This window comes from Mesoplodon mirus (genome assembly GCF_964341445.2).
Source record: "Mesoplodon mirus genome assembly, chromosome: 7".
NCBI classification, from domain to species: Eukaryota; Metazoa; Chordata; class Mammalia; order Artiodactyla; family Ziphiidae; genus Mesoplodon; species Mesoplodon mirus.
The window spans coordinates 71476107-71489935 of NC_138983.1; the positions used below are offsets into that span (position 1 = coordinate 71476107).

At 45.4% G+C, this 13829-nt stretch overlaps 1 protein-coding gene across 1 annotated transcript in view; it reads left to right on the forward strand.

The window, feature by feature from the left end:
* Nucleotides 1–333: 333 nt before the first annotated feature.
* NAV2 (neuron navigator 2) overlaps nt 334–13829 on the forward strand; it is a 768613-nt gene continuing 755117 nt past the window's right edge. The window contains exon 1 of the mRNA XM_082628907.1: nt 334–905. Coding sequence (XP_082485033.1) covers nt 831–905 — 75 coding nt within the window. The 5' untranslated portion in view covers nt 334–830. The remainder of the gene's footprint in view (nt 906–13829) is intronic.

Sequence of the window (13829 nt, forward strand, 5' to 3'; positions counted from 1 at the left end):
GAGAGAAATTCATTTCTGTCTCCGGTGTGCATATTTGAAGAACAGGGTCCCCTGTGTGTCTCTTCCCAGTGGGAGTGGGGAACCTGTGCGGCCCCCGCGTGCTTGTCCAGGAATGCGCTCCAAACATGGCGAGGCTTGGAGGAAGATCAATGGCTGCTGCTGGGTTTGGGCTCCAGATGGTGGGCAAGGAAGCTCAAGCCTGTCCTCCTCCACACAAGGCAATTCTGACCATTGAACATTTTCCCCTCAGGTATGAGTCTTCCTCCAAGGAGGAAGATGACAGCCCAGGAAGGGAGCAACCTCGGTGATGAACACTCGCAGGAACTGTGAGGGGCGGCTTGGCGAGCAGCTTTGTGGTGATTTATGGGAGTCAGGGGCTGCCGGAGAGGGATGTGGATGCTATCAGCCCGGTGGATTAAATGCCCATTTCCATTGTTATTGACATATAAATTATCAGTGCCAAGGAGACTGTGAGGGGAAAGATTTCTGGGGCAGTGATGTGGCACATGCCCCAGGATATGGACTCGTCTTTGCCCAAATCTGTCCTCTGGGCTCTCAGGAAGCCAGCATTGGAACTGAAATAAAACCCCAAGTCCCAGCTCTCATGATGCCGGCAGCAGCTGCCTTCATTGCTAAAGCAGCCATGGCGAAAGAGGTTCCCGAGTGGATTTTAAGAAGTCGGGAAGACCTTTGAAAAGGTAGTGTGGATTTCCTCAGCTGGCAGGAGCCGTGTCAGGCCACGTGCATGCATCACTTTTGCCTGGGTTCTTTTATTCCTCTGTGGATTTGGAAGCATCGCTGAAGGAGAGAGGGGATCTTATTCCTGGGAAATGGAATCGGCTTCTGAGTCCAACCAACAGCAGAAGAGAAAACTGGTAACCCACGGACTGGAAGATCAAAAGAGGGTAAGTGAGAACTTTGTTGCTTGGCTTATGGCGCCAGAATTGCTAAGCATGATTCAGAGCACCCAGGTGGTCGTCTGCATTGTTGTTGTTGTCATTGATTATGCTGGTTTGTCTTTCTCTGGTTAAGGAGGTGGGATGGTGGCTCTTGATTTGCCAGGTCCTAGTGCTGGACTTGAAGCCTTGACTTGTTGGGCAAGGGGAGAGAGAAAGAAGGGGAAAAAAATCAGAAAGGCAAAGATTTATAAGCCTTAGCTCAGGGAGTTGACAAAAAGTGTTGGTGTTCTATAAGTCAAATATGAGCTTATTTGTACTGAAGCCCCCCTTTGGGATTTATACACTGTTAGCACCTTTTGGAAATGGTACTCTTGACAGCGGTGGTTTCATTTGAGTTATTCACCATGTGGTCTGCTGGCTCTTGTGTTTATGGATCAAAACCATATTCTACTCCACTCTTTGGCCGCATCTGTGAGAATGTCAAAGCCATTTAAAAAGGCCCGTTGAGTGTAGGTCATTTGCTGTCATTGGTCTGAAAGCTGCAGTCACCCAGGACTTGTGTCTTGCAGTTAAAGTTCAACTTGTCTTCAAAAGCCAAATGCAGTCGAGTGTAGCATTGAGTGGCTGGTTTTCCTGTGTTTCCTCATTCCCAGGGGAATTTCTAGGACCAGGGGTGGCCAGGGTTAAATACAGCTCAAGCAGAGTCAGGGTCTATGTTAATCTGAAAATAATTTTTATGTTTCCTTTGAAATGTTGTGGATGGTTGAAAAACTTCTGGTATTCTCTCCATGTGGAGTGGAGTATCCCTTCTCTTCATGAGTCTCAAAGATCATCTCTTCCTGGTGTGAAATACCTGTGGAGGTGAAAACTAGACTTACACCTCTTCCCTGTAGTTTTCAACGGCTGTGTGTGTGTGTGTGTGTGTGTGTGTAAAGGATTTAGTATGGGGCTTTGCTCTGACCTTCAAAAAAATAAACATAAATGGAAACAAGCCATATTTTAAAAACAGTTAATTACTCTATTTCTAAAGTTTCCACTCTTTAAGCTGCACTCACCATAATGTGGGAAGAATGCCCACTATCTTAGGCACCTGGATAAGTGAAATTTGTTTTGTGGTCTTTAATTTATCCAGTGTATAACCTGCTAGACCTGTCTGCTCCTATTTCTACAGGAGCTTTCTGAGAGATGGGGGGAAAACCGGTAATTGTTGTGAACAGATCCTAGGATTGACTGCGTTTTACTAAGTGTAAGCCAAGTTTGATATCCAGACACTTTAGTGGAGGAACATTTGGGACCTCTGACACTGTAGAATATTTTAATTGGGCTGGTACACCGAGATAATATGCAATTATGACAGCCTCTCCTTGGTTAGGTATGGATATCTGCATTTCCCATCTGTTCTTGGCTCTGGCTGTGTTGGGTCCACATGTACTATGGAGCCTCTGGAAGTAGAATATAACCCCAAGTGAGGCTCCGCGGCAGCTGGGTTAACATCAATTGGTCATGCTCAGCTGACATTCATTTTAACTTGAACTCTAGCTGTCATGGCGATTATTAAATTTATAATGATATATGTAAGATCCGTTTTAATGACTCTCCATGCTTGAGTGAGCTCTCACTTGTGCTGGCAAAATAAGGCTTAATAGAGTATTACATTTCATCTCCTACTGAATTTTCCGGGCAGTGGTTGAAACTTTGCTGAGGAGGAATTAGATTGCTTTTTCTGATAGGCATTGTGATTATAGTTCCATATTGCTCGAGTACAGTTTTGGGTACTCTTGTAGAAATACCGCCACTGCAACAGCTTCTGTTGGCGGCAGCAGCTTCTGTTGGTGTGTGCATGTGTGTGTTTGTGGGTAAACACACACCCCATTTGTGTCAAGTGTGAAGCTGAACAAGCCTCCCGGCACACAGCCTGGAATGTCTTGTCCCCGGAGCTGAAAGGCGACTCTCCAGTGTTTTGGCTCAGATATCTCGGGTGAGCTGAAAACCCCTCTTCAGGGGGGATTGGCTGAAAATCCAACAAAGGCACAATCAAGGCATCCATTGGGGAGCTGGGAAATCTCCGTCAGCATGCTTAAGTTACCACGCGTTCACTGGCACCAGATCCTTGTGGCATTGCTGTCAGTGAGCGTGTGTGTGTGTGTGTGTGTGTGTGTGTGTGTGTGTGTGTGTGTGTTATCCAGGGAAGGACAATTGTGGGTAGCTGCGGAGACAAGGCAGAGAGAGAGTGGCCAGCTTCCTTTTGCTATATTTCTTGCTGTCCAGAGCAGCAAAGCCATTTTCTTTAAGGTTTGGTAGGTTTCATGCACCTTGCTGTAACTTGGCCCTTTTTTTGGTTTTCGTACAGATAGAATGCCTTGTTGAGGGCTCCTCTAGGATCTGGCTCTTTGAGGGTATTTGCCTGTGCTTTCTGCAGTGAAGAGTGCCATGAGCTGTGGAACCAGAGAGCTGGGTTCAAATTCCAATTGTGCTGTGTGACTCTGAGAAAGCTACTTAAACTCTCTGACTATTAGATTCTACATTTTCCAAGAGGACAATAGTATTTAATTATAGGGATACTGTTAAGATTAACTGAAGTAAAGCTGGTAAGGACTTTGGTGATCAGTAATTATTTAAGAAATGTTCTGTATATTCTTGGGACAATTTGCAACGTAGTATTTCTTATTTTCCTTTTGTTCTTAGAGGGCTACATGTGATTTTGTTTTAAATCTTTAAAAAAATACTCAAGGAATACACACTCATTACACATTCAATCATTACAGAAGAATTCAGAGTGTAAATTCCTCTTTTCTCTAGTTTTATCCAGCAGTGACTGCTATTAACAGTTTGATATATAGCATTCCTGACTACTCTTGGTTTGTGTTTCTTAATAAAAGGAAATCATATTGAACATATTTTTAAGAACCTTGTTTTTCCACTTAATATAGTGTGAATATCTGAGTCATTACATACACACCTACCTCATGCCTTTTAATGACTAGAGAGATTTCCATTATAGAATGTGCCAAAATTTATTTAACTAATCCCTTGTAGGTACAGTTAGGATGTTTCCAGGTTTTGGTTTTTGCTCTGTGATTTTTTTTTTTTTTTTGGTATTACAAAATTCCTTTGTTCATCTATCCAGCAAGTATTTATGAAGTACCTTCCATGTGCCAAGTCCTATTCTTGGAGCTGGGTATCAACTAGACAGACATGATCGCTTTCTTTCTGAAGCTTATGTTCTAGACCAGCGCTTTCCACCCAACTTTCTGCAATGATGAAAATGTTCCATTCATGAACCTTACACGTCAGTAGCCACTAGTCATATCTGGCCACGGAGCACTTGACATGTGGCTAATATGACTGAGGACCTCATTTAGTTTAAATTGGGAATTCCCTGGCGGTCCAGTGGTTAGGACTCTGCACTTCCACTACAGCAGGCATGGGTTCGATCCCTGGTCGGAGAACTAAGACCCCGAATGCTGCACGGTGTGGCCAAAGAAAAAAGTTTGTTCTCATTTAGTTTAAATTAATTTAAGCTTAAATGGCTACAGTGTTGGACAGTGCCTCTCTCGACAGCTACATCATCTATTTGCAGACAATGGCCTACGTGCTAAAGAAAATAACTAGGTCTGGGTAGTGTCATGGGTGTGGCAAGGGTGAACTTCATTCTTATAATTATTTTTAAATTTTCTTTTAATTGAGGTGTGACTTACATTCAGTAAAGTCCATGCTTCTTAAGTATACAGCTTGATAAATTTTCTTTTGTCTCTATCACACCTGTGCAGCCACCACAGAGATCAAGATATAGACCATTTCTTGACCCCAAGAGGGTGTGTTGTAGCTGGGTATAAGGGATGCCCCCTTAGGGAAGTGCCTTTTGAGTGGAGACCTCAGTGATGAGCAGCAGCTGGTCATGGGAAGATCAGATGGTGGACTTCAGATGTGCACGTGCCCACACTCACCCCACAGCAGGGAGGGCTGCCATTCAGAACTCCCCCTTGGGGGACTTATCTTGGTGCCACTTATGGACAGTAGCTCCCCATGCATCCCTAGCACTTGGAAATTCAAATTCTGTGCTGACATCAGGAAAAATCCAGAGAGGCATGGGGCTGCAAATTGCCACGGAGAGAAATTCAGTGAGGTAAGTATTGTTTAGTGCTGTAAGAACCCACTTAACTAGCACAGATGGGAGGAGTAAAGTTTCCCTGACAGACACCTATTGATCAGTCAAGGGAATGACTTTTTGATTGATTTTTTTCTCTACTCCTCCTTAGAAGTTTGTCCTTCACAGACGGAGCTTTCCCACAGAGGATGAACATAAAATAAGAATTGTTCTGGGGTTTTTAAGATACTTGATGACTGAGTGGTGACAAAGATGGCTTAGTGTGAATATTCTCCGGGCTGTCATCTTCTCAGCATGAAAGACTTCCTGGGGACAGTTTTTTTAAAATGACTTTGGAGAGAGTGAATTTGGGCTTTGTATAATTAAAATTTCCCGGGTTGGCCGAACGGCTCTGGGTTGCCAAATCCTGCCGTACAAAGTGGAAGATATCATCATACTTGCCCTGTCATCCTCTCCCCTTCATTTTTATCACTGGCATCCCTGACTTCCCCATCACGTGGTTGAAGCTCAGAATAATTTTCCCTTCTCCACCACCCGCCAAGTCCTCTACCTTTTCATCCTATCATCAGTCCCACTTGCTCCTGTGCTACATTGTATCTGCAGCTGCCTCTTCTTTCTGGTCTTACTGCCATCACCTTCATTTCAGGTCCAGGAATTCTTGCTTGGATGGTGGCATAGCCTCCTGGCTGGCTCTCTTGTTTCCATTTCTCCTTTAGACCATCCTCCACTCCTGGCCAGATTACTCTTCTTGGAGTCTTCCTGGAGTGTTGTCATCCTATTCAGTGATTTCCTGCTATGACCTTACCCTCACCAGCCTCTGGCACTTTATGCTGTGCCCAACTTCTAGGGTGTAATATGTAGAAGCTCAAATCTCATTGGAGTCTCATAGACCTCAGCTTCACCCCTGGAAGAGTTCTGTAACCTCCCTGAGCTGTTTTCTCAGTGGTATTTATTCATAGCTTGTAAGATGCTTAGCCCTGTTCCTGGAACATGGTAAATAATCAGTGAGTGGGAATTGCTGTGATGATTATAGTCTCCCATTCTCTTTTATCCAAATATTCTCTTGCCAAACTCTCATTTCTGTTTCATGAACAACCCTCACGTTTTCCCCACCTCTGAGCCTTTGCTTTTGCACATGCCCGCCTGTCCACCTTGAGACCCCTCATCCGTCCTCCTTGAAGAATGCATCCTCCTCCTGTTTCTAATACCTTGTTCACATGCGGCCGGTGTAGCAGTTCACGGCATTCTCCTCATGGCCCAGATGTTTTTCTACATGTCACACCCTGTACTAGTTTGTTGGCTCATTGAAGAAGGAACTGGTCTTGCCCATCTCTTCATCCCCTGGCACACAGTAGGCGCCAGTAAATATTGGTTGAATGAATGAACGTTACTTGTTGCTTTGAGATTTCTTTTTCCCTGTGGTCCTGAAGCTGAATCTGATCTTCCAAAAGGACTGGTTTAATATGTTGTCCACTCTTAGAGAGAGAAGAGGGAGAAATAGGATTCAAGGAGATGGTTAGGAGTTCCCTGCAGTGATTGAATACATTTGATTCGGGAGACTAGATTGGGTCTGGTGAGTGGAATAGAAAGAAGGAGCCTATTGAAGCGATATTTTGAAGGAAGGAGCAGAAGAATTTGGGTTAGCGACTAGACTAGTCCCTAGACTGACAGAGAGGGATGAATCTAAGATGTTGGCAAGCTTTGGTACATCGGTGGCTGGAGGGGACTTGCAGCCCTTTGAATGGAGCGACTTGAAGTAATGACACCTTCTAATGCTTCTCACAGCAGAAGTGCTCTTTTGCTTGGTTTGCACCAGTGGAAGCAGAGCAGTTGTTATTTCTTTTCAGGCAAAGAAGGAAAACAAGGTGTATTTTAAGGTACTTATCCCAAGCACACATGACTTAGATTTAGTGAATCTTTCAGAAAGGATTAAGAAATAGGCTAAGGATAGGGAATGTAACTAACATATTGTACAACTGCTATGTGGCAGAGAGTGTACTAGGCCCTCATTTTATCTCATTTAGATCTCCCCCAAGCCCTTGATGTAGGTATTACCAACCCATTTTACAGATGCAAAGGAAAGGATTTCTCCAAGTTTCCACAATGTATTTTGTCTGCCAGGCTCCAGCACCTCACTGTAATTTCACCTACCATTAGGATTATATCTCTAAAAATTTTAAACTGGAATTTACTTTAAAAATAGTTTCTTCTAACTTCCTTTTAGTTGTGTACTTGTATATACACGGACATACACATACACACACACACACGTGCGTGCATACATACTCCATAGCAGGGTTTGCCTGTGTGACACCTTACAGGTGTTTGTTCATCTGGGAACTATGTCCATATTATTCCTGAAATCAGAGCTCCATGCCACCACCCTCCCCAGGGTCAGTCTCCGGCCATGGTGAGGCTGAGCTGCTGTAGAGGGATTCTCCTCCTAGTGGTCTGAGCTCTGAGATGCTGCCAGTGTGGTCAGGGCTCTGGACGAATGGATGTTCACATGTCAGGTAAAAATGCACCTCCAGTCCCAGCTCCCTGCGCTCTTTCCAGATGAGCTGAGATGCTTGCTCTTCGGCCTGGGCCCATGTGCTGCGGTCGCCCCTTTGTAGCTGGAGGCGGCAGCAGTTACAAGTTGATCAGCCTCCAGACACCTCCCTGCCTGGGTGGCCTGCCTGTCTGCCTGGCCTGCCTGGAGGGGGCGTTAACCAAACTCTCAGGGGGTGTACACTGGGGGCCTACCACAGCACATTTCACGTGTCACTGAAGGCTGGAAAAAGACTGTAGCCGGATGCAACTCAATTCAGTTAAGTTTTGAGCTTCCGTTCAGGTATAGGGGGAGAGATCTCGGCTAGCAAAGGGGCCAGGGCAATGCCCTGCTTTCATTCCAGTGCGGAGAACGTGAGACAGCTCAAGATCAGTCTCATTTATGCATCCATTCATCCCACATTTATTTATTGAGTCCCTACTGTATGCCAGCCAGCCACAGCATGAGGCTCTGGGGTCGTAATGATGAGCTTAGATACTGTCCCCGGTCTCTTGGCACTTCCATTGCCTTGGAGGAGTCAGTTTAACCAGCAGTGACAGTGACATTAAATAAGTGTGTGTCTGGCTTGGAGAGGTTGGCAGGGGTGGGAGAGTGGGCAGAGAGTGCTTCCCTGGAGGAGGAGGAACTTGAGCTCTGCCTATAAGAGGCTGAGTGAGGAGCACACTGGAGGGAGCATTAAATAAATAGCTCGCAGTCCCCCTGCCCTAAATTCATATGCTGAAGTATACCTCAGAATGGGACTGTGTTTGGAGATAGGCCCTTCAAGGAGATAATTCAGGTTAAATGAGGACAAAAGGGTGGGGCCCTAATCTGCTATGACTGGTGTCCTTCTGAGAAGAGGAAGGAATGTGTGCACAGAGGAAAGGCCATGTGAGGATATAGCGAGAAGGCCGCCATCTGCAAGCCACAAAGAGAAGCCTCGGGAGAAATCATACCTGCTGACACCTGGATTTTGGACTTCAAGCCTCCAGAACTGTGAGAAAATAATTTTCTGTTGTTTAAGCCACCTAGTCCACGGTATTTTGCTAAGGTGGCCCTAGCAGACTGATACACTGGCACACGGGGAGAGAGGGAGTTGACTTAAGGCATTTTACCTACAACAACCCAGACTGTAAGCTCCCTGAAGGCAGACACTAGGTCACTTCCCCAGCATCCAACACACTGCCTGATGTCTGGTAGGTCTTTAGGAAATATTTGTTGAGTGAGAAAATCCATGAATGAAAAGGATGAGGACAGAGAATGGAGAAACTGGACAAGCCATATGAACGTTGGGATTTTGTCCTGTAGGCATTGAGAAACCACTGGGGGTGTCAGAATTAGGGAATGCCCTGAAAGTGGTGCTTGGGAAGATTTCTGGAATAAGCCAGGGTGGATAGGAAGGGGTGAGGGTAGCTGTGCAGGTGACAGAGCCTGGAATCAAAGAGACCAGTTAGAAGGCCACAGTAGCCACATAGGCATTCATGATAAGCTTCCATTCCAGGGCTAAGACAAAGGGAAGGCAGAAATGAGCACAGATACAAGGAATAGAATCTGAGGAACAGAAACTGGCTAGCAACTGGATATGGTTGACTCCTATTCCAGGTGGCAAGAATCCCAGGGGTCTCCAAGGTTCAGAGCTTCCCCTTCCCATACCTGCTAGAATGGTGTCTGATAGTTCAGTGGCACTTTGGATCAAGGCTAATGTACCCCGGATGCACCGTGATCTCTTGCACTGGTCATAACAGAGTAGTTGACTGTCTCCATTTGGTGGATGAGGTAAGTGAGGCATGGAGAAGCCAAGTGACCGGCCCAACATCACACAACTTGTTCATAACTAGATGGAGGTGAAGATCCCTAGTCTTTATCCTCTAGTTTAGGGTCACTTTCCAGGGAATAAAACTGCCTTCCTCAATCAGCAGAAATAAATGCTGATGTTGTGTTATTTTAGCTTAATTTTCAATGGGGAAGAAGATAACATTTTTGGGACCCTACTTTAAAGATACTGGAAAAGTTAATTATTTTTGGCCCTAAAGGTGCTAGAAGTTGAACAGTAATTCAGGCACCTCAGAGGTGGCCTCTTCCCATTTATTTGAAAGATACACATAAATTGTATGAGGATAGCTTTGCAATAAGTTCCAGCTCTGTCCCAGCTGGCTTCCAGGAACCAAATTACTGTGTCCTCAGCACAAAGGAGGGCTGAGATTTAATAAGAAGTAGTAAGCAGTGCCAACCTTCCAGCTGGCTTCCTATGTAGGGCTGGCATATTTGTTAAAGCCTTTTACTTACCTGATCTCTTTAGACTTTAATTTTTTCCGTTGGTCTGTATTGTTTCATCATTAATTCCTTCCTTAAACTATATAAAGTGTGGTCTTAAACTGGAGGGAGAGAGTGGCAATGTCACCTAGGCTGTTTGGTATTTGTTAAGAACCTAACTTTGGGACCTTATTACATTGGATAATTTATCCTTTCTAGCCTCTGTTGCTTCATCTTAAAAATTAGGATGATAATAATAAAACCTTTGGTGAGGATTATGAGATACAATGCACTTGAAGTATTTAATGCAGTAGTTAGCTCACAATTAAGTATTAAATGATATCTATTATAATTCTTATATGTTTCCCTTTCCTTGGTTGGCAAAATTCCCTAAGTGGCATATTTTGGGAATAAAATGGGGAGGAGGGGGGTGGAAAGGGAGATGGGTGCCTGCTGCTCATTTGAGTTTCCATTTCTGGTTAACTGAGGTCATAGAAAATTACTTCTAGTTTAAACTTTTGTTACTGCATGTCTCCCTCAAAGAAAGTCCGCTTTTCTGCTTCAGAAGTAGAGTCAATGAAAACAACCAAGTCTTCCTTTGTTTAGCAATCCTGTAGGAACTTCCTTGACCTCATCGTTCTGCACATTAATTGACAATTTACAGGACTCCGGTATGTACAGATGAGGCTAAACCTTTTGTGTGATTCCAACACTCCCCCACCACAAGTTGCATTTTTTGCGTGAATATGTTTTCTGAATTTCATTTATTACACTCTGTGGCATCCCCTAAAACTGCAGCACTGGGAGAAAAAAATCTGGTTACCTAGAGCTAAGTTCCAATTAATCAAGGTTTTCCAAATCTTGTCCTAGGTTACTTTGCTCCTAAAGCTTAGATCAGATTCCTCCATGCCTGCGGTTTGAATCAAAATAATGACATCTCTGACTCCTATCCTCAGGGCATTAATTTTTAATCTTCCTTCTCTTTGGGATAATTAGAAAGAGAGGGACGGGGCGGGGGTTGGGGAGAGAAATGCAAGGAGATGCGGTTGGCAGAGCAGGAGTGGGTGTTTTTATAATGCAGCCTCTTCTGGGAAGAGGGAGCATCTGAAGTCTTGCATCTGCATTCCCAGTTCACTTTAGGAAGCAGAGGCGAGGGTTGGGATTGGGACGGTGGCTAATGGAGCCAGATCAGGGTGGTGTCTGATGTGGGAACTGGAGGTCATTTGGGGAATGAGCCAGAGCTGTGTAATTGTGTGTGTCAGAGAGGAAGGTTGAGAAATACACTTGGGTGTATGTGGGGATTTCTCCCTTGGCTAAGCTGAGTAAGTACAGACAAGGGTACTCACAGCCTTGTCCATTTCCTGTATCCACGCTCCCTTGAACCTCTGGGGGGTTCACAGTGGGACTTGAAGGACAGGAGTCAACATCTTGATTTCAACTAGCAAGATGCATTTTAAATGTGCCTTCCAGTGATTCTAACCTACACTGAGGTTTGAGAATTACTTTCATGATGGATTAAAACCTGTGACCGCCTCCATCAGCACCAAAATCAGGGCTTTGCAGGAATGGGTTGGAGGAAATTTTTTTTTTTTTAATTGCAAAGAGTTTCACTTAAGTTCCCTTAGGAAAAAATGAAGTTTGTTGTTTGTTAATGGAAAGGACACATGCGCTTAGGAACCCAGAGAAATGTCAAGAACCAGGCTTCAGGAAGGGCAGGAAATAAGGCAACTCCAGGTCCCGGCCATTTGTTCCTCCTTGGCTATTGTGTCCCTTCTCTGCTTCTCTCAGTGCATCTCTTCCTTTCTCTTCTTCCCAGCACTCGTCCTCTGCTGCTATTCATAGTTTCTTTCTCTTCCCTTTTAACTTCAAGGCTGACCCTCATCACCTCCACCTGCCATCACAACTTAGCTCTTTCAATATTACTGTCCACTGAGAACTTCCCTTTGTGTTGCTTAGTTCAAAGTCGTGCGATGCTCCGATTGGCTCATCTCATCTTGTCCAGCTTAGAAGCAAGTCCAGAGAGTTAGATCAGCCACTAGATTGACCACTCATGAGTTGTGGGTCTGTTCCTGGGCCTGTCAGCTATGGCTCCAGTGGGGGTGGGTCACATGGTACATGGCAGCCTTTGAGAGTAGATTATCCCAGGAGGAGGCATGTGTAGGCAGGCAATGACTGACATCTCTATGTTCTTAGATAGAATTTGATGGAAAGAGGAGACTAGAGAGGAGGAGGCACTCTTTGGGTTGGATGGTCAGGGGAGTGATGGAATCATCTGTTGAATGTCTGTCTTTGTCACTGGATTGTCCCTGCCTTTGTAAAGCTCACAGTCCAGTGGAGCAACCAGGTGTTAAATGAATATTGAAACAAATATCCACTTAGGTTCCACTGATTGATAAATGAAATATACCAGGGAAGATGGGGCTTTCACCAATGGAAAACAGGGGCTTCCCCGGTGGTGCAGTGGTTGGGAACCCACCTGCCAATGCTGGGGACACAGGTTCGATCCCTGGTCCAGGAGGATCCCACATGCTGGAGCAGCTGAGCCCGTGCACCACAACTTCTGAGCCTGCCCTCTAGAGCCCGCGAGCCACAACTGCTGAGCCCACGTGCCACAACTACTGAGCCTGTGCTCTAGAGCCCGCGAGCCACAACTGCGGAGCCTACGTGCCACAACTACTGAAGCCTGTGCACCTAGAGCCTGTGCTCCACAACAAGAGAAGCCACCACAATGAGAAGCCTGTGTACCACAACGAAGAGTAGCCCCCGCTTGCCGCAGCTAGAGAAAGCCCGCATGCAGCAACGAAGACCCAACATAGCCATAAATAAATAAATAAAAATTTGTTAAAAACAAAACAATGGAAAGCAGGAAGCCAAATGGTAAGGTGGGAAGAACTTCAGCAATCTGAACAATTTGGGTTTCAATCTGTGCCTCGGAATGTATTGGGTTTTTTGGGGTTTTTTTGCGGTACGCGGGCCTCTCACTGTTGTGGCCTCTTCTGTTGCGGAGCACAGGCTCCGGACGCGCAGGCTCAGCGGCCATGGCTCACGGGCCCAGCCGCTCCGCGGCGTGTGGGATCTTCCCGGACCGGGGCACGAACCTGTGTCCCCTGCATCGGCAGGCGGACTCTCAAACACTGTGCCACCAGGGAAGCTCTGTATTGGGTCTTTTGATCTTGGAAGAAGTTTTTTAATGTGTCTGAGTTTCACTTCCTCATCTATAAAATGTGGATACTAATAGTTTCTACCTTGTAGGGTTATATTAAAAGAAATAATGTATGTAAAGTACTTAGCACAGCACCTGGTATATTGCATTGGTACTGATCAAAACTGAACTTTCCTTTACCAGTCTCTGAGCTCATATTAGGCCATGAGAAACTGCACTTTGTTATTGAGGTGTTAGTGGGTTTACTTTGGGACTGACATCTCTTGTCTATAGAAGAGTGAGGAAATGTCACACTATCAAGAGGACTTGAGTTACAATCCCAGTTCATCACCTGGCGTGACAGCTTTGACTGGGCAAGTCCTGTCTTTCCTTGGGCCTCAGCTCCTGCTGGACTTGTATGAAGTTCTTTGACTCCTTGGTCTGGCCTTTTGCTAGTATTTGGCATGTGGGTAGCTTTAGGAGGGGATCTTCTGGTTGGAAGGCCGGGCAAAGTTCCCAGCTGTAAAGCATCTTCGTCCCTGGCTGCCTTCCATCATCTAGAGGCCGCTGCATCAAGCCCAGGGAGCCAACTCGCTCTGCCGATTGAAATCAAGGGTACTTGGAAACAGGAGCCCTGGATGCGTGCGCTCTCTTCTCTTATGGCCATCAATCACTGGCAGGGCCCCGGCTAGGACTGAAGAAGGAAACAGCAAATAAGCAGTTTGCATTACTAGAACAACATGAAGCCCTTGGCCTATGGTAATTGAAAAAAATCTAATTTCTGCCAGTGTCCCTGGAGCATCTTCCTACTTGGATTCCTGTGGAGTCTCCAAATTTTATTATCAACACAACTGAGGAGGCAGAGGGAGTGAAGTTCACTGCTGGAGTGAAGTTGTG